This window comes from Pleurodeles waltl, chromosome 9 (assembly GCF_031143425.1).
Source record: "Pleurodeles waltl isolate 20211129_DDA chromosome 9, aPleWal1.hap1.20221129, whole genome shotgun sequence".
Taxonomy (NCBI): Eukaryota; Metazoa; Chordata; class Amphibia; order Caudata; family Salamandridae; genus Pleurodeles; species Pleurodeles waltl.
The window spans coordinates 1,082,404,700-1,082,425,446 of record NC_090448.1 but is presented as its reverse complement, the minus strand read 5'-3'; the positions used below and the strand labels follow the sequence as shown (position 1 = coordinate 1,082,425,446).

At 41.4% G+C, this 20,747-nt stretch overlaps 1 protein-coding gene across 1 annotated transcript in view; it reads right to left on the bottom strand.

The window, feature by feature from the left end:
- The window catches only part of HEATR4 (HEAT repeat containing 4), a 252,284-nt gene that overhangs the window by 204,391 nt on the left and 27,146 nt on the right, over positions 1 to 20,747 (bottom strand). Inside the window, exon 2 of the mRNA XM_069208752.1 lies at positions 2,297 to 3,216. Within this exon, the coding sequence (XP_069064853.1) occupies positions 2,297 to 3,180 (884 nt within the window). The 5' untranslated portion in view covers positions 3,181 to 3,216. The remainder of the gene's footprint in view (positions 1 to 2,296; positions 3,217 to 20,747) is intronic.

Genomic DNA, 20,747 nt, shown 5'->3' with positions numbered 1-20,747 from the left:
GAACCTGATTATTCCATTATGGACATCCTTTTTAGAAAAACTAGAATGCATCAACACATTTGAGTAAATGTGACTTCAAAGAAATGGTAGCTAAAATTTCACTAGTTCATAAAAACTTATTTTCCTAGTTTCATTTTTTTAATGAACGTTTTGATTTTGAAAGAAAAGATTCCTCAATATTGCTTTTAAGCTTCTGCATTGTGGGAGCATTATATGTAGCCTGATATTGTTAAACTTTGCAAACGTGTATAAGATTTTTAGACAGGAACTACTATCAGTAGTGCAGTCCGAGCTTACCGCATTTCCCTAGCCCACTCATCCTAACATTAAAGGCTCTGCATTAATGAACCATAAATACAAGTTTGAACACCATTAACATACAGATACAAATGTTACCTTTACTGTAGACAATGCCCTTCCATAATGTGCTACTGTAAACTGGCAAAGGTTTTGTGATGCACGGTGTTGTACCTGCTTGTCCCAAGGACAAAATAAATTTGAAAACTTGTTGCTCTTGACCCCAAACAATATATCCTGAGCATCGGGCTATAGGAATTCCACACCCCTGGATGTGCATCAAAAGAAACACCAAACCATATGTTGTGATGTGCACATAAAGAACCGCCCCAGGTCCAGCTCTCCCAATGCTGCTACATCACTCTTGTTCCTGTCTTCTTGCTTTTTCCCCTTTTCTGAGTGCCTTCTTCTTGCTTTTCCATCATTCTCACTGGTTTATCTTTACTTTTCTCCCATTTGTTTGTGTGCCCTCTCCCTGATTTTACCTCGTTTTCACTGCTTTCTCCTTGCTTTCCACCCTCTTTTTTGTGTGCCTACTCCTTGCTTTTCCCTCATTTTCACTGCTTTCTTCTTGCTTTTCCCCCCATTTTTGTGTGCTTTCTCATGTCTTTTCTCTAGTTTTCACTGCTTTCTCCTAGCTGTTTCCCCAGTTGTTTTAGTTCCTCTCCTGATTTCCCCTCATTCTGACTGCTCTCGCCTTGCTTTTTCCTGTTTTTTGAGTGCCTTCTACTTTCTTTTCCCTCATTTTCACAAATTTCTCCTTGCTTTTCTTCCTTTTTTGTGTGCCTTCTCCTTGCTTTTTCTCCCATTTTTGTTTGCCTTCTCCCTCCTTTCCCCTCATTTTCACTGCTTTCTCCTTGCTTTTCCCCCCGTTTTATTGAGTGTGCCTTCTCCTTGCTATTTCCTCATTTTCACTGCTTCCTTCTTGCTTTTTCCCCGTTTTTGTGTACCTTCTCTTTGCTTTTTCCTCATTTTCACTGCTTTCTCCTTTCCTTTTCCCTAGTTTTTTGTGTGCCTTCTCCTGGCTAGTCCCTCATTTTTACTGCTTTTTCTCCCATTTTATGTGTGCCTTCTCCTTGCTTTTCCCTCGTTTTTTTGTTTTTCCATCATTTTCACACTTTCCCCTTGCTTTTTCCCCTGTTTTTTTGTGCATTCTCTTTGCTTTTCCCTCATTTTCACTGCTTTCCCCGGGACCTACAAGCGCCTGGCTACCCTGTTGGGCGATTAGCCGTGCTTTACAAATCCTGATTGGTTGATTGAGTAAGAAGCAACCTTGCTTCTATAAGCGAAATGAAGAGTTGGAAATCTGTATATTCTACATATTGGAGTGAAACGCATCCTGGAAGAGTGCCCAGTAAGGTGTGATTGCATTATTAAGGGTGTTTTAAAAATCTCCACTGAGTGTATACGTTTCCTGTACAACCTTACATTCAGCATCTTTTAATTCTCTCCAATCCCCAAGATGAAGAAAGCCAGGCTTGGCAGCACAACTTTAGGCCTCCTGGTTGCTAAACGGTGAAACTCACTTCACACAGCATATATTTCTATTTGATACCCAACTACAATTTTGGGGAAAAAATCCTCAACGTTTGGCTGTCTATCGTTTACTTTTCCCTATCTCTATATAACTAGAGCTACACAACACCCTTTGTAGGGTAACAGAGTGCTTTAAAAGTTTTTCATTCATTTATTTCCACAACAATCCCTCATAGAAAGCTTGAAAGTCAGTGGATTCAGTGGCCTCTTAAAAGTTTTACATTTTCAATTGATGCCTTCACATCCAACAGAGTTTAAGCTTCTAAATCATATAGTTGAAGCAGGCGGATAGTGTTCTTTCTTTCTTTTTTTTTGCTGAGTTCTATTTATCAACCGTACAGAAAAAAACTGTGATTGAATGGGATCAGGGAAAAGGAATGACATGGATGGAATGGGTCAGGTGTTGCACTTTGACTCCTCATCACGGTATAGCATTTTCAGGTATTACTAGACATATTCTTACCTATAATAGACAGGAAGGGGAATGTCAGGTTCCTTTTCCCTTACAGGGGTTGGTGTACGCTTTCTATATGTCTCTTCTTGTTCTTCGAAGGTCATGAAATCAGTCTCAACCATGGTCTCCTCTCTAATGAGATTTTCCAAGCTATGGAAGCCAAATCGCAGACGCAGGCGATCCCGGGCAACACTACGAACTGCTTGATGGCTGACTATCCACTCTGCTGTGTTCTTGGTCAGCTTCCTTAGTATGTCTTCTTCCCAACCTCTACTAGACAGTGTTTCTGCTGTGCCACTATTGGTTGTTCCACATGTCTCAGGTTTGGACAAAGTCGGGGCTTCCTCCGGTGGTTCTGTTACAAAAATCCTTGAAGCAGGCTCCTTGTCAGCAACAGGAATAGCAGATGGGATTGCAGCCACTACTGTAGTTGGGCTTTCAGTGACTTTAGGCTTAAATAATGGCTCCCTCAAGGATAGTGGATGTCTGACAGGGGGTTTCTGATGTTTCAGAACTGCATCTTTTAGAAGGCAGAGCTTATGTTTTGGGGGATCAGTTTTCATGGGCCTTTGAAGAACATGTCCTTTCCTCTTAATATCTGGAAGAATATTTGAAACATCATATAAAATGCTGGCATCCCACTCTCTGTATGGAAGGCTTTCAAGTCCACGTTGTACCACCACATCCTTCGAGAATCTGAGGTCCGAAGCTATGCTCTTGAGGTACTTTGGTTGGAGGTGCACTGAGTGTCGATGGGGAAGATTGCTGTGCAAGAGATGCAAGGAAGTGTTCAGTGACCCCGGGGTGGCTGCCAGGTCATCTCCTTGTGGAAGCTTTACAACAGCAGATGCAACAAACTGGCCATCCTTGGGAGAGCAAATTGCAACTTCCATCCTAGTTATCAACAGAACAATCGGTCCCAGCAAATGCTATAAAGAATAAATAAAATAAGTTAACATCAAGAATCAACTATATTTTTTTAAATAATATATGCACATATCTTTGTTATTACTGTTATGCACGTTTTGTTGCATCAATTTCTCATTCTTGCAAGGCATATAAATAAAATCTTGGATAAACCAAATTCCCACTAGCAGGCAAATCCCTGAGAGACCTGTAACAGACCATGTCACAGATAATAGATAATAATTTTTCAGTGTTGAAAAGTATTAATATTATTACTACAAATGTACTACCAATTAGGCACTCACAGAGAAAGAAAATTGTGTTAGAAAAATACCTCTCCTTTGAAACCAACAGCATATACAATGGTTACAATTTTAAGGTCATTTTTTTAATTTACTGATTTATTTTATTTCAACTTTTCAGTTAAGTCCATGAGGGATAATTACCACACAGGTAAATGTGAATATGTTGAATTTCGTTTTGAAATTCAGATAAGGCTCATTTGACATAAACAATATTCTTGCAGCTAATGGACACTTATTTGTTAATTCTGACTAAGGAAATTCTCACTCAATCAAATAAATTTGAAGGAGAGCAGTTTCCACTTCCCAGTGAACATTTCATTTAAAGCAAGATCACACAAGTCACAGATGAGACGTCTCTCCCAGTGCTCTGTGCCATGGCTTGGTGCGCCAAGAGAATACTCTGCTCCTAGAGAGATTCCTCAAGTACCGCAGTGTACTGTATGCTAATTTAACAATAGTTCATTAGAATCACTTTTTCTATACAACAATTAATCAGGTCAAAAGATCTGAGAAGAGAACATGTTTAGAAAATGGATATCAAGTTAAATCTAAATAGCGAATTCCTGCCTGTTTTCCAAATTTTCCAAGCAGGCCTTAAAACACATGATAAAGGCTATTTCACAAGAACTCAACCAAATAACTGTTTAATGACATTTATTCAAGGATGTTGGTTGATAATTACATGTGACATTTCTCCCATAGTTTTTGGAAAATGGTTGGATAATGACGTTTAAACATGTAGTAAAGGGCCATCCCTTTCTGATGGAGGAATTCACACACCTCTGTAGGCCAGAAACCATACTACTGGATCATCAAAAACTGGATGATAGTCAGGACCAGGTGCTTTGTGATTTTTTGCAACTTCAACACCTCTTTAACCTCATCAATAATGTACTTCACTACCTCTGGGACATGCATGGGACCCTGCTACACCTCCATAGTCTCTCCTAGTTGCTGGTTACTGTCGGTATTTGACAAGAAAAAGCATACTGTTGCCACTCTTTCCAACTTATACATGCATCAATTTTTACACCCTGGCCTAATATTTTTCTGATTATAATTTCCCAAAATGTTTTATAATCATTACATCTTTTTGCAATTATAAGGTCCTCCTACATTTTGTTGTGATACATTAATGTTTTCCATTATTGGCTTCTTCTAGTCATTCTTCGCTCCATTCAAGCTTTCACTTGTCACCTTGATTAATGTTTCCTCATATACTAGCTCCTTCAGCCTTCATTTTGATCAATTTGAATTGTGAGTGGCTGCTGGGTTATAATTACCCTGAAATACGTGTGCAGGAATTGGCTTTAACAGAGTTAACACCTCAATTCGACAATGCAGAAGATTTATTTGACACTGACCAAGAGTGAGTCCACTTACTCCAGTATTGGGGGCATGGCTTTGGCACCAAACAAGTTGGCCGCTTAGCACAGGGGCTCCTGCCGCGGCGGGAAAACTTCACTGCACTGCTTCGCCCAAACATGATGAAACAGAGTGAATACTTCTTCCCTCGTTTCCTTTAAACTAGGAAATTCTTTTTTTGGCGCAGCGGTGTAGGAAACAAATGTTTTCTCTGGTTTTTTTTTCAATAGGTGGCCACAGGAGTTTTCATAGCGTGGCCGCTATTTTAAGGTCTTGTTTGTGAGCTGCGTTTCCTGGGATGGCTTAATTTTAATAAGGGGACAATTTTCAATTATTTTGAGGTACTTTCAATATTTCCTGACCCATGTGAGAGGTCTTAAATAATTTCTGCATCAGGGATACAGTATATTTAGGAGTTTCTCAAACGTCTATGTGAAGGCTTATTTTCCATCCGGTAGGATTATTTATTGGCAAATACTCTTTCTTGGCAATAGTAAAAGATTTTTATTGACTTTTTGTGTGCTCCTGTGCTTTTACTGACAGAAATATTAATCTTCTTGAGGAGACATCTTCGTTGAGTGATATTCAGCGACTGTTGGCCCTATTATTCAGTATAAGTCAATTTGTATCCTTTGTGTCTGAAAAATCACTCTTGCTGTTAAATATCCTCTTATGGGAAGATTGAAAAAATCATCTTATGTTCGCAATCTAAAAGCGACGCAGCAGAGTTGTCCTTCATATTCTCTCTCAAATCATTTAGCAATGGATAATCAAGTTTCCTCTGAAGTTGTGCAGTCGACTAATTCTCGCAGTGTCTCTTCTGCTGGTTCATCTATCAAATCTCAGTCACCAATAGCAATGAAAAAGAGTCTTAAGCAGAATCCCCCATCACCAGAAAAATCTGCGAATCCTATTACTTTGGAATTGCTTCTGGAAGAAATTATAGCTCTTCACCCAATTGTTGAAGAAACTAATAATCAAATTCAATATTGTGATGACAAATGGTCTGAAATGGACTCAAGAATTTCTGAAGTGGAACAACGTGTCACATTTCCGAGATAATATTAATAAAATTATCATCTTGGAGAAGGAAGTCAGCCAACATAAACAGCAGACTGAGGATTTGGAAAATAGAAATAGACGCAACAATCTACGGATCTATGGGTTACCGGATGGAGTTGACGGTCCTGACCCTGTTGCCTTTTTCAAGTCTTTTGTTCCAAAATTGCTGGACTTGCCCCCACTTCCAATTTTAATATACAGCGAGCACACAGACGGTGGCCCTCATTTGAATAATTCGTCATCACCTTCGAACACCTAGGGGAGTAATCTTACTTTTTCTGGAATTTACAGACTTGACAACGGTTCTGGATGCAGTAAAACACAAAAAACAAGTTACTTGGTCCAGAAATAAAAGCTTTATTTCTCAAGATGTCTCTAATATTACAGCCAACAAAAGGAAGGAATTTCTTGCTCTTCGTCCGATGTTGCTATCTCTGGGTGCTCGATATGGATTGTACCATCCCTGTATTTTCAAAGTCATATATCAGAATAAGACTAGCACATATGGTCAGCCAACTGAACTTAAAAAATGTATTGACTTACATTCATTATTAAATATGGATACTGCTGGCCCCTCTTCTAGTTAAAACCGCTTGCATGTTCTCTATTGATGATATGCTTAGTTGTTTATTACTAAATTCTTCTGAAATATGTCTATAAACCTCTGAATAATAATCTAGTATTAATTTTCCTTCAAGATTTCATGTTTTACCTCGTTCCTTCTCCCCTTCTTCTTTAGTTTGGGTCCATTGTGGTGGAGATTCCCTCTGTTGGTTATGCCATCGTTATCTGTGTGCCACCACCCCCTCATCGTGTGCATTTTTCTTCAGGTACATATTTTTTAGTTGTCTTATTGGACATGTACTTTCTCCCTTTTCTGTCTTTCTTTTCCTGTTTCTTGTTGTTTCCTTTCCTATCTTCCCCTTTTTCTCCTTTTCCAACCCCCCTCTATTTGTACTAATATATCCCACCGTTTTTCTATTTCTTATCCATGGTTAGTTTCTTATTTTTTCAAAATATGTTAATCCTCATTATTCATAAATGTTTTTATACCCTCAACATTCAGAGTTATTTCATGGAATGTGAAACGTTTTAATAATCCTGTGAAAAGACAAAGAGTATTATCTCACCTAGCCAAATCTCCTCCTGATATTGTGTTATTGCAAGAAACACATCACAATGAAACAGAGGCCTTGAAACTTAAGCATAGTTGGGTTGGTCATGTATTTGTGTCCCTTGCTGACAATAGGAGAAATAGTACTATTATTTTATGTAACAAACAACTACATTTTGCTGTCCTTTCACAAGAAATAGATCATAAAAGTAGAAGGATTAGTCTAAGACTTGCAATCAACAATATACCTGTAGTTATTTTTATGCCCGACTCAGAATGATTTAAATTTTTGGCCTACAATGTCTCATAAATGTATTCAATATCTTGATACTTGTATGATTTTTGGTGGAGCTATTAATCAAATTATGGATCCTTTTTTAGATTGGCAGTCTTTGGTTACATTTTCTTCCCAGAAAATGCATAAACAATCTCATTCTACAATAGGGAACTCCTCATTTTTAGATTCCTGGAGACTCGCTAATCCCACCTCACTTGACTACACCTTCTACTCACCTACTCATGGTTCACTCACAAGGTTGGATCATATATTTATATCCAAACCTATGGCACAACATATAGTTCAATCTTTTATTGATCCTATAGTACTTTCAGATCATGCCACTGTGATTACAGATTTGGATTTGGTTCCCCCCCACATATTCAATCTCGTGGATGGTTCTTCAATAATTCTTTGCTAAATGATCCACAATTCTCTAAATCATTTATTTAATTTACCTCCGAATTCTTTTAGATTAACAATACCCTCATGTTGTCACCCCTTCATTTTTGGGACTCGTTTAAGACAGCTGCACAGGGCTTTATTATAGATTACACTTCTGAAAAAAAGAAGCTTCGCATTAAAGAACATAAATCCTTATTATCAACCATTAAGAATTTGGAAACTAAATATTCCACATCTAAATCACATACTGATCGTAATAGTTTGCTTAAGGTTAAGTTAAAGTTTAATACTCTTTCTACTGAGGAGGCCTCTTCCATTTTGTTAAAATGTAATGCGCTGTTAAGGAGGTAGAAATAAAGTTGGCAAGTTATTAGCTAACTAGCTTAAAGTTAGAGAGAAGTGATTTCAAATTGATTTGTTAACTAGTTCAGATGGTACTAGACTGAGGAAACAGAACGATATTTTGAGGAAACAGAACAATATTTTGAACAAATTTGTTAACTTTTATACGACATTATATACCCCAGAAGCACAGGTGTATCATTCTTAAATTGATGAATATTTATCAGGCAGTCCTAATTCTAAATCTTCTAATCATGATTTTGCTTCTGTAGAAACAGATACTTCAGATAAATAAATTTTACAAGCCCTAAATACATTAAAAAATGTTAAAACACCTGGCCTTGGTGGTTTTACTGTTTAGTTTTATTTACATTTTTCACATATGCTTATTCCTCATTTATTCCCTTTATTTGGGTAGTTTACCATATCTGGTGATACTTCAAGGCACTTTTCAAGAGGCTAAAATATGTCTAATGCCAAGTGATGGGAAAGATTCTACGTTATGTAAGAATTATAGACCTATTTCCTTTATTAATGGAGACTATGGGGGTTATTCTAACTTTGGAGGAGGTGTTAATCCGTCCCAAAAGTGACGGAAAAGTGACGGATTTACCACCAGCCGTATTACGAGTCCATTATATCCTATGGAACTCGTAATACGGCTGGTGGTATATCCGTCACTTTACCGTCACTTTTGGGACGGATTAACACTCCTCCAAAGTTAGAATAACCCCCTATATAATTTTTGCAAAGCTGCTAGCATTAAGATTAGAATCTATTCTTCCATGGCTTGTTGGAAAGGAACAGTCTGGTTTTATAAAAGGTGGATCAGCATCTGATAATACCAGATTATTCTTTAATGTTCTCAGTAAAGCCCCTTTTCTTAATAAATCACTAGCTGCCACAACTATTGATGCAGAAAAAGCATTTGATAGAATTAATTGGGATTTTATGAGTAAAACTTGATCCTGGCATGGTTTCAGTCCTAAAATAATTTCTCTTATAGCTTTATTGTATAATTCCCAACAAGATTAAATTCTAGTTAATGGTACAGTTTCTTCCTATATCTCTCCTAAACGTGGTCTCGGCAGGTATGTCCTCTTTCTCCCTTACAATTTGTTTTAGCTTTTGAACCCTTCCCCACTCGTATTTGTCTAAATTCAGAAATTTCCGGCTTTTTCATATGGCGATAAACAGTTAAAATAAGCAGCATATGCGGATGATATCCTTCTTTTTATTTCGCCCCCTGAACAATCTTTCCCTGCTTTATTAAATTAAATAGATCTATTTTCTCAGGTTTCTGGTCATAAAACCAGTAAAGATAAAACTGAAGTCCTTCCACTAAATACATTTACATTTAAACATTCTTTTATTGACTCTGGTTTTCAGTGGGCATCCTTATCTAAGATCAAATATCTAGCCATTTGGTTTACTTGGTCCATCAAAGAAACTATTGATATTCATTTTTAAGAACTCTGTCACAAAATTGATCGATTGATTTCCTCTTGGAATCCTTTATATTTACCTTGGTGGGGACGATTGAAATCCATTAAAATTATGATTTCTCCTTTATTACTATATACTATATCTATGTTACTAGTATCTTTTCAACATATTATTTTTAAACAAATAAATTCTATATTGTCTAAATACCTATGGAAAAACAAAAAAGCAACAATATCCCTAACCTGTTTACAAAAATTGAAAACTGATGGTGGGGTGAATTTTACGTCAAGCTTTTCTTTGGCTTTCTGAGTCTGTTCATCCCTTTTCTCTGTTATGGATCCAAATTGAATCAGCCTTGTTAAACCCTTTTAAGACTAAAGAAACTCCATCTTTTACATCTAATTACTCTCTTGTTTCTACTCCACTTCATAAAGATTCACATTCTTTATTTGTATCTACCATCACTAAATAATTATCAATTTATTCTATTTTCCTCTCTAAATCTCTATGGTATAATAATTTAGTTAAAATCAACAATAGACCTATTTTTTGGCGTTCTTGGAGGTCTAAGGGTATTATATGCATTAGGCAACTTTTTGAGGGAGATATTCCTCTTTCTTTTCCTCACCTTCAATGGAAATTTCAATTCCCTCCCTCATTCCAAAACCATTTCACTCATCTGATAAATGTGGTTTTAGATACATTATTTTCCTTAGAAACCTATCCTCCTAATAGGTCCTCCTATAGGTCCCATACGTCTACATTAACAGCTTTGCTTGTTTCTCCCCCTAAAGCTTCTAGTATCTATAACGTTTTGTTATCTCCTAATGCAATTCGAGCCAAGTCCATATCTGAAAAAAGATCTGGGGGTTGAATGAGATGTTGTCTTTTGCAATAATGAATGAATAATTTATTGTACAGATAATAAAATCCAATACAATTAAAACAAAAAAGAAAACAATCAGTAATACATGTACAATCAAATGTTAAATACATACTAAAAACACTCAATAATGTAAATGCACATACCGCAATAAAAAACATTCCTACATAATAATATAAAACTATCATAAAAATAAGACTGCACAGCCAGACCCCTGAACCCCACATGATGCATGATAAACAGAGGGGCTCACAGTATTCAAAGCCCTAAAGTGCGTTAGTGCGTTGAATGATCATTAAGTTAGATACCAATGAGGATCGCAGCCCAAGGTGCAACATTGAAGCTAAACAACCTGGTGAATTACTACAAACCAACGAGGCAAGAGCAAAAGAAAATTCCAAACATAATTTTCCACTGCTCGCAGTGCCTCTACATTTGGTTTGGCCGATTTTAATAAATTTAGTCAGTAACATGTTCAGCATTAAATCTGCAGGATTCAGGGATTTAATAATGGCCTGTCGACAGGAGCGAATCCCCAGTTTCTTCCACTTACTCTGAAACAGAGATTGACGTTCCTTAAGTAGAGATGGACACAAACAATTGTTTCTTCCATGTTACCACAACCCCTGCACAACACACCCCTCTCCAGGAGTTAACCGCCATAGGGGTAAAAGTTTAAAAAAAAGCCAATCGCTAGATGAAGTGCCTGGCTTAAAGGAATTGATTACCGACCTGGCATGCTGGCATGCTTGCGTTTAGCAAGGAGGGAGCGATCCGAATGGTAAGAGTGTAGCTGTATGATCTTTTTAACCCAGAGGGTCATCGGCTTCCAATTGCCATTTACATTCAACCAAAAAATGGAAATGGGACCCCTTCATTTTCAACGCAATGATTTCTTGTCACAGAACTGCCTCCAAGCTACCTTCCTTGGCCCAACGCAGCTTATGACAAAGCTTGAGGAAGGCGCTGGCACCGACTGCCAGCTGATCCAAAAGCCCAAATTCCAACCGCACATGCACAGGTGTAGTGAGATGCGATACATGGAAAACTCTCTTATAGATCTTATTAACCAACTTATTTAATAAACAAGAGCCTTTATCCAACAAAATTTCCTGACCATAAGACAATGAGGGGATAATCTTTGCTCTCATAACTTCCACTAGAGGAAGAAGGTTTGGTCCCTTTAGGACTTTGAATAATTTAGAAAAGGCTATCTGCAATGCCACAGCTTTAAATTCAATATCCTTCTTATGCCTGACAAATCTCCCCCTAGAGTTGAAATGCACACCTAAACATTTATAAAAACTGGTCTGAAACGAGTTGACTATTCTTGTAATACCAACTGGGTCCCAAATGCCTTTTTCTTCCGAAGGAGACCACTTTAGTTTTGAGCAAATTGACTTCTAATTGATTCACAGGGGTATAAGATGCAAGTTGGTTAAGCAGTCATTAAAGGCCAATCTTAGTATAACTAAACAATGCAAGATCATCAGCATAAAGCAAGTGGCTAAACCTAAAACCACCAATCTTGGGTGGATGAGAATTAACAGTGTCAAAGACGATGACAAATCTGCAATAAACAGATTAAAAAGTAGGGGCGCAAGCACGCAACCCTGTTTCACACCACAACCAGTGAACATTTTTCTGGAAAGAGAGCACCCATCACCTAATTTAATACAGACCCAAGTATCCGTATGTAGTTCCATAATGGCACCCAGCAGAACTGAAGGAATACCCGTTATGTAGTTTGGCCCACAGGGCACTCCTAGGGATCCGGTCAAATACTGCCTTGAAATAAACAAAACAGCAATGCAGCATAAAGGCTGATAGAATCGCCCTATCAAAATAGAAAGGGCTAATAGGTTTGTTGATGTGCCAGAAACAGCGGAGAAACCTGTTTGAACAATAGGGATTAGTCCCTTTGATTCAGCCCAGGCAAGATTTGGCCTCATTGTCAAGCAGGGCTAGCATCCTAAAACTGGCGGGTCCAACTTTGAACCGCTTTTATGTAGCGGATGAAGAATGGCACCACACCAGGACTCAGGAATTATTGATGTCAGAAGGCCGTACTCATGGGACCAAAATGTTTTAGCATTTGGATCCTTACTCGCACTTAAAATGTTCCCGAAAAACTGATTGAGATGAGTCTTATGGTCATCATAAATAGCCTTCCTATAGTCTTTCCTCAGTTCCTTATATCTAATTAATAGACACTCAGAATCAGAACTCTTCTTAATTGTCCTTGCTTATCTGTTATGCTCTTCCTTTAAACTCTTAGTTTCCATAGAGATAGCAAAGGGCCGGAAGGAGGTGTAATTACAAGCGGGTTGATGAAACATTGAACATAAGAAGGAAGAAAGAGTATCCCATACCTAAATTGGGGACATACAACCAGATCCGTCGGAGTCGAAAAATTAACACATTGAACCAATAATGTGTGGCTAATAGAAGAGTTCCATTTTATACACCTTAGTAACTTGGAACAAACGCCGCCACCCACAACCCGCATGACATCATGAAAATGAAAACTAGATTTTAATGTTACAATTTGTGGACGGTGATCATTCTCACTCCGGGAGGAAATCAAAAACTTTTAAATAAGGGGAAACAATTTGATGTTGCACATAGTGTAGACCAAGTAGGAGTGGGATCGTCCGTCCGATCTTGTCCAGCAAAGAGGGGCATCATTGTGTGAATGGCCATTCAGAACTTTAAAGCCCATGCTATTTAAATGCATTACTACATACTCTCCCAACGGACAGTGCGGGTAACCCTGGGGCCTCAGTTGTTCAGGGACTAATTGGCAATTACAAAGATCAGGACCTTCAAGAGCTTCTACAGTGTCCTGAAACAGGTTTGTATTAAAATAACCAGTTATAAGGTAATCAGCACATGGATATTCCCCAGATAGATCACCCAGAATCTGCATCAGTCGAGACAGCCTCCCCCTTTTTTCCATTGTTCCAGGAGCAATGTAAACATTAATTACTATGGGGATTTGCTGCGAGCTCCCGTTCCTAATCACAGTCCCCTGAATCCAATTGTCATCCCAAGCCAATGGTAAAATACATCCTTTTAATTTAACCGTGAAATAGGTGGCCAACCCTTCCTTAGCACGGCCATTCTTCCTTTTTCTATGAGCAGGTTTCCATATTTCTAAATACCCCGGCAACGGGCAACTGATCTCAGCACAGGTATCCTGAAAGGTGATTTTAAAAAGATATTAAATGAGCCAAGTCAAACTTATGCACAACACCATTAATTTTCCACTAACATAGGGGCAAAAATCCAAACATTGGCACTAATCCCCCTGCCCATGGGAGTCATTGGGGGCACCCATACATAAGACCAGAGGGCAACCAATCCCAATTGGTTACCCGCTGGGAGCCGGGACCCATGCCGCTGGTGCTATTGATGGTAGAGGTGCTACCCAGAGCACTTTTCAAAGCCATTAAACTTTGGGATTCAGAACAGCATTGGATAGCCCGACTCCCTGCAAGGAATAATTATAATTCCCCAAGAGTGGAATATGTCTTTCTTGGCAGGAATGGACTGAGCTATTGAGACAGAGATTAATGAGACCAGGGTAGATTCCCCAGCTTGAGACCCCCTTGAAGCAAAAAATTCAAAAGAGGCAATGTCCGTAGAACCAATATTGCTCAGTTCCGAGATGGCCTTGATGAGTCATAAGATGCCCCCCCCCTGTTCAAAATCAAAATATCGTGAGGGCCCCTTGAACCATATTCTGATATAAACACCCCAATGATACCATTGAGGGACACAAAAAAGATCTGGGCTGTAGCTGTTCCACTGTATTGAACGGGCCCAAAGGGACCCCAAGCCCTGGGGTGTCAATAAGAGAAGTTTGGTGGCTTGATGGCAGGATTAAAGACTGGCTACAGTTACTATCGGGAGGCAACGTATGAGAAACAGAGGGACCGGAGCCCGAAACCTCGCCATCGGTAATTCCATGGGCTGCTTTGGGTTTAACAGAGTAACTGCAGTATGGACAGACACTCCCCCCCCCCCTTTCCCCCCCCCCCCCCAGCGTGAGACAGTAGGATCAGACACATTGACAATTTTGACTTTCTCAGCAGGAATCAAAGGCTCCTTGGGTGGAAATTCAGTTTCCTGCAGAATAGTACTGGCCAAAGGGCCCTGCATACGCTCACTGGATGGTAAAGAACCGCCCTGTATGGCTGTCAGAGGGCCAGTCAGCGAAGTCGCATTAGGGACCTCCTGCGACTGCAGCGGCTGTTGTGCCTCAAGTCGAACCGACAGTCGAGCATTACTTGGGGACCCTTAGGGAGGAAGGCTCCTCCTTTTGTTTCGTTGTTTCCCGAGCCTTTTTTTCCCTCTTACTCAACGGGTGTTGAACTACACGATCAGCTCCTGGAGACGATGGATGTATTAAATCAGGTTGTGGTGCAATGCAAGAATAATGTGACAGAACAGGCTCCATAAGATCGATTCTAGTCAGAAGGGAGTTCTTATGAACACAGTTGGCCGAAATGTCATGCTCCGAGACTCCAGTGACAACTGGTCGGGGGGATGGAGATTGTTACACTTTTTGCTGGAAAAAATTAGTCGTCCAATGTTTGTAGTTTATTTGGTTTCCGAGCCGAATCACAATGGGACCTTGGATTCAGCAGGGGCACCAGAGGTACAGGAACTGCAGAACACCTTTTAATTTCAGATAGAACCGAATTCGGAAAAGTAGGCAGAGATGATAAACTTTCAATAATTGGGGAACAGCAGCATGTTGCTTGTACAAAATTGGAGCATGTTTGGGCTCTAGTAATTAGCTTGTTTAAATGTTCTATTTTGTGGTCAATACCAGCTACATAGGTGGCCAATGTATTCAACAAATCAACTTGGATGCCCAGCTTATCAGAGTGGTAGTTCAAAGCCAGCACAGTGGATTGTAGGGTTTGCAAAAGCTGAGGCCAAGTGGAGCCACTGTAGGAAAGTACCATCTTGCCTGGCATGTTACCCCCATATTTCACTGTATATATGTTGTTTTAGTTGTATGTGTCACTGGGACCCTGCCAGCCAGGGCCCCAGTGCTCATAAGTGTGCCCTGTATGTGTTACCTGTGTTATGACTAACTGTCTCATTGAGGCTCTGCTAATCAGAACATCAGTGGTTATGCTCTCTCATTTCTTTCCAAATTGTCACTAACAGGCTAGTGACCAATTTTACCAATTTACATTGGCATACTGGAACACCCTTATAATTCCCTAGTATATGGTACTGAGGTACCTAGGGTATTGGGGTTTCAGGAGATCCCTTTGGGCTGCAGCATTTCTTTTGCCACCCATAGGGAGCTCTGACAATTCTTACACAGGCCTGCCACTGCAGCCTGAGTGAAATAACGTCCACATTATTTCACAGCCATTTACCACTGCACTTAAGTAACTTATAAGTCACCTATATGTCTAACCTTTACTTGGTAAAGGTTGGGTGCTAAGTTACTTAGTGTGTGGGCACCCTGGCACTAGCCAAGGTGCCCCCACATTGTTCAGGGCAAATTCCCCGGACTTTGTGAGTGCGGGGACACCATTACAAGCGTGCACTACACATAGGTCACTACCTATGTGTAGCTTCACAATGGTAACTTCGAACATGGCCATGTAACATGTCTAAGATCATGGAATTGCCCCCCAATGCCATCCTGGTATTGGGGAGACAATCCCATGATTCCCCGGGTCTCTAGCACAGACCCGGGTACTGCCAAACTGCCTTTCCTGGGGTTTCACTGCAGCTGCTGCTGCTGCCAACCCCTCAGACAGGTTTCTGCCCTCCTGGGGTCCAGCCAGGCTTGGCCCAGGAAGGCAGAACAAAGGACTTCCTCAGAGAGAGGGTGTTACACCCTCTCCCTTTGGAAAAAGGTGTTAAGGCAGGGGAGGAGTAGCCTCCCCCAGCCTCTGGAAATGCTTTCATGGGCACAGATGGTGCCCATTTCTGCATAAGCCAGTCTTCACCGGTTCAGGGATCCCCCAGCCCTGCTCTGGCGCGAAACTGGACAAAGGAAAGGGGTGTGACCACTCCCATGACCTGCACCTCCCCTGGGAGATGCCCAGAGCTCCTCCAGTGTGCTCCAGACCTCTGCCATCTTGGAAACAGAGGTGCTGCTGGCACACTGGACTGCTCTGAGTGGCCAGGGCCAGCAGGTGATGTCAGAGACTCCTTCTGATAGGCTCTTACCTGTGTTGCTAGCCTATCCTCTCACCTCGGTAGCCAAACCTCCGTTTCTGGCTATTTAGGGTCTCTGCTTTGGGGAATTCTTTAGATAACGAATGCAAGAGCTCATCAGAGTTCCTCTGCATCTCTCTCTTCACCTTCTGCCAAGGAATCGACTGCTGACCGCGCTGGAAGCCTGCAAAACTGCAACAAAGTAGCAAAGACGACTACTGCGACCTCGTAACGCTGATCCTGCTGCCTTCTCAACTGTTTTCCTGGTGGTGCATGCTGTGGGGGTAGTCTGCCTCCTCTCTGCACTAGAAGCTCCGAAGAAATCTCCCGTGGGTCCACGGAATCTTCCCCCTGCAACCGCAGGCACCAAAGAACTGCTTCACCAGTCCTCTGGGTCTCCTCTCAGCACGACGAGCGAGGTCCCTTGAACTCAGCAACTCTGTCCAAGTGACTCCCACAGTCCAGTGACTCTTCAGTCCAAGTTTGGTGGAGGTAAGTCCTTGCCTCCCCACGCTAGACTGCATTGCTGGGAACTGCGTGTTTTGCAGCTACTCCGGCTCCTGTGCACTCTTCCAGGATTTCCTTTGTGCACAGCCAAGCCTGGGTCCCCGGCACTCTAACCTGCAGTGCACGACCTCCTGAGTTGACCACCCGGCGTCGTGGGACCCTCTTTCGTGACTTCGGGTGAGCTCCGGTTCACTCCACTTCGTAGTGCCTGTTCCGGCACTTCTGCGGGTGCTGCTTGCTTCTGAGTGGGCTCTTTGTCTTGCTGGACGCCCCCTCTGTCTCCTCACGCAATTGGCAACATCCTGGTCTCTCCTGGGCCACAGCAGCATCCAAAAACCCTAACTGCAAACCCTTGCAGCTAGCAAGACTTGTTTGCGGTCTTTCTGTACGAAAACACCTCTGCACGACTCTTCACGACGTGGGACATCCATCCTCCAAAGGGGAAGTTTCTAGCCCTTGTTGTTCTTGCAGAATCCACAGCTTCTACCATCCGGTGGCACCTTCTTTGCACCCACAGCTGGCATTTCCTGGGCATCTGCCCACTCCCGACTTGATCGTGACTCTTGGACTTGGTCCCCTTGTTCCACAGGTACTCTCATCAGGAAATCCATCGTTGGTGCATTGCTGGTGTTGGTCTTTCTTGCAGAATTCCCCTATCACGAATTCTGTGCTCTTTGGGGAACTTAGGTGCACTTTGCACCCACTTTTCAGGGTCTTGGGGTGGGCTATTTTTCTAACCCTCACTGTTTTCTTACAGTCCCAGCGACCCTCTACGAGCTCACATAGGTTTGGGGTCCATTTGTGGTTCGCATTCCACTTCTAGAGTATATGGTTTGTGTTGCCCCTATCCCTATGTGCTCCCATTGCATTCTATTGTGACTATACATTGTTTGCACTGTTTTCTATTGCTATTACTGCATATTTTGGTATTGTGTACATATATCTTGTGTATATTTGCTATCCTCATACTGAAGGTACTCACTGAGATACTTTGGCATATTCTCATAAAAATAAAGGGCCTTATTTATACTTTTTGGTGCAAAACTGCACTAAGGCAGTTTTGCCCCAAAAAGTTTTGCACCGGCTTGCACCATTTTTTAGCACCAGCTGGGCACCATATTTATGGAATGGTGCAAGCCAGTGCAAAGGGTAGGCTAGCTTAAAAAAAAATGACGTTAGGCAGTTTTGAGTCAAAATAAATGATTCTGACCAGATTAACATCATTTTTTGACGCAAAGGGGCATATTTATACTCTGTTTGCACTGAATTAGAGTCATTATTTTTTTACTCTAATTCAGTGCAAAACTAACTCCATATTTATACTTTGGTGCTAGACCCGTCTAACACCAAATTTATGGAGTTAAAGTCATTTTTTTTGAAGTGGAAACCTATCTTGCCTTAATGAGATGCAAGGTAGGCGTTCCCGTGCAAAAAATGACTCTATGGCCATAACACCATATTTATACTCCCATGCAAAAATGGTGCAAGGGATGGAGGAGGGGTCAAAAAATGGGGCAAAGCTTGCTTTGCCCAATTTTTTAAGACCTGGGTGAGGGCAGGTGTTAGGGGACCTGTGGCCCTATTTCCATGGTGGAACACCAGAGGTGCCCTCCCTAGGCCCTAGGGGCACCCCCACCCACACTAGAGGGACTGCGAGGATGGGGGACCCCATCCCAGGTAAGTACAGGTAAGTGCATTTTATTTTTGAAAGTGCCATAGGGGGCCCTGAAATAGGCCCCAATACATGGCACCGGGTGCAATGGCCATGCCCAAGGGACCCCTGTCCTCTGTGCTGGCAATTGGGGTGGAGGGCATGACTCCTGCCTTTTCTAAGGCAGGAGTCATGTGGCATGGTAGGTTTAGCACCATAAAATGACGCTAATCTGGTTAGAGTCATTTTTTTTTACTCTAGCCTGCCTAAAGCCATTTTTTGGTGCTAAACCCTCTTCTTCTATACTGCCAGCCCCACCAGACTAAAGTCATTTTTTTGAACTCTAGCCTACCCTTTGCACCGGCTTGCACCATTCCATAAATATGGTGCCCAGCTGGTGCACAGAAATGGTGCAAGCCGGTGCTAAACTTTTTGGTGCAAAACTGAGTTAGTGCAGTTTTGCAGCAAAAAGTATAAATAAGGGCCAATATTTCGTAAGTTTGCGCCACTTTTGTGTCATAAAATGACATTAATGCGGTGCAAAAAAAGTTTAAATCAGGGCCTTGGTGCTAGATGGGTCTAGCACCAAAGTATAAATATGGAGTTAGTTTTGCACCGAATTAGAGTAAAAAAAAATGACGCTAATTCGGTGCAAACAGAGTATAAATATGCCGCAGAGTATAAATATGCCCCTAAATATGGCGTTAAGGCCATAGAGTCATTTGTTTGCACGGGAACGCCTACCTTGCATCTCATTAGGGCAAAGTAGGTCTCCACTTTCAAAAAATGACTTTAACTCCATAAATTTGGTGCTAGAGGGGTCTAGCACTAAAGTATAAATATGGAGTTAGTTTTGCACCGAATTAGAGTAAAAAAAAATGACACTAATTCGGTGCAAACAGAGTATAAATATGCCCCAAAGTACCTTTATTTTTAGTATATCTGTGTATTGTGTTTTCTCATGATATTGGGCAAGTGACAGTAGTGGTACTGTAGGAGCGTCACTCGTCTCCTAGTTCAGCCTAAGCTGCTCTGCTAAGCTACCTTTTCTAACGGCCTAAGCTGCTAGACACCCCTCTACACTAATAAGGGATACCTGGGCCTGGTGCAAGGTGTAAGTACCCCTTGGTACTCACTACAAGCCAGTCCAGCCTCCTACAGCCACTTACAGCGGTCTTGGAGATAATCACAGGATTGGGTTCCACCTCTGTGCCACCCGTAATCTCAGATTGAAGGCAGGAAAGATCAAGAAGCAATTGATCATTGAGCTCGCCCTTATTGAACTTAATTTTCAGAGCTAATGTCACCAGCCCCACTGGATGACCTCGTAGGTAGCATCGGACGAAAGCTGCCAGTTGGACTATGGGTCCATTGTGCTGCCAGAGGACTAGTTAAGGGGGCGATACTGCAATCCTGTAGGTGATCTTCACAACTGGCGACCTGCCCATCCTGCTGATAAGAAGCTGCTGGAGAAGCAGCTAAAGAAGTCACCCACTCTCTGGCATCAAAGGAATGATCACTTGATATAATAATTGGAGAGAGCTCATGCTTTGACGGAATCGCAGTCGGCTGGCCCTCCTGTGATGCTAAATGGCTCACTTCATCTTGAGAAGCTGACTGATGAGCACTGAGATTTCACAAAGATAGTTAGTGAAGCATAATGATGAATTAGCGCAGCTGTTGTCAGGGATCCAAACGTTGCAGATGAGGCATCCGTAACTACAGACTTCGAGGTTTCACCCAGACCTGACGTTGGCTTGATATGCCCACCATTCGCCTTAGATTCCAACTTAGGTTTCTTCTTAAAGTAGGCCAAAAGAGAAGTCTCACGAGATTTCAAAGAGCATAAGTGCGACAGATTAGCGGCAGGGAGGTGAGAGTTTAAAACTTTCAAGTTGAGCGGATCAACAACCAATGAAGAAGAAGCCACTGTGATTGAATTACGTAAAAGAGGATAAGTACGCTCTTCAGAAGCCGGTGGCAAATGTGGAGTGACGTTGCA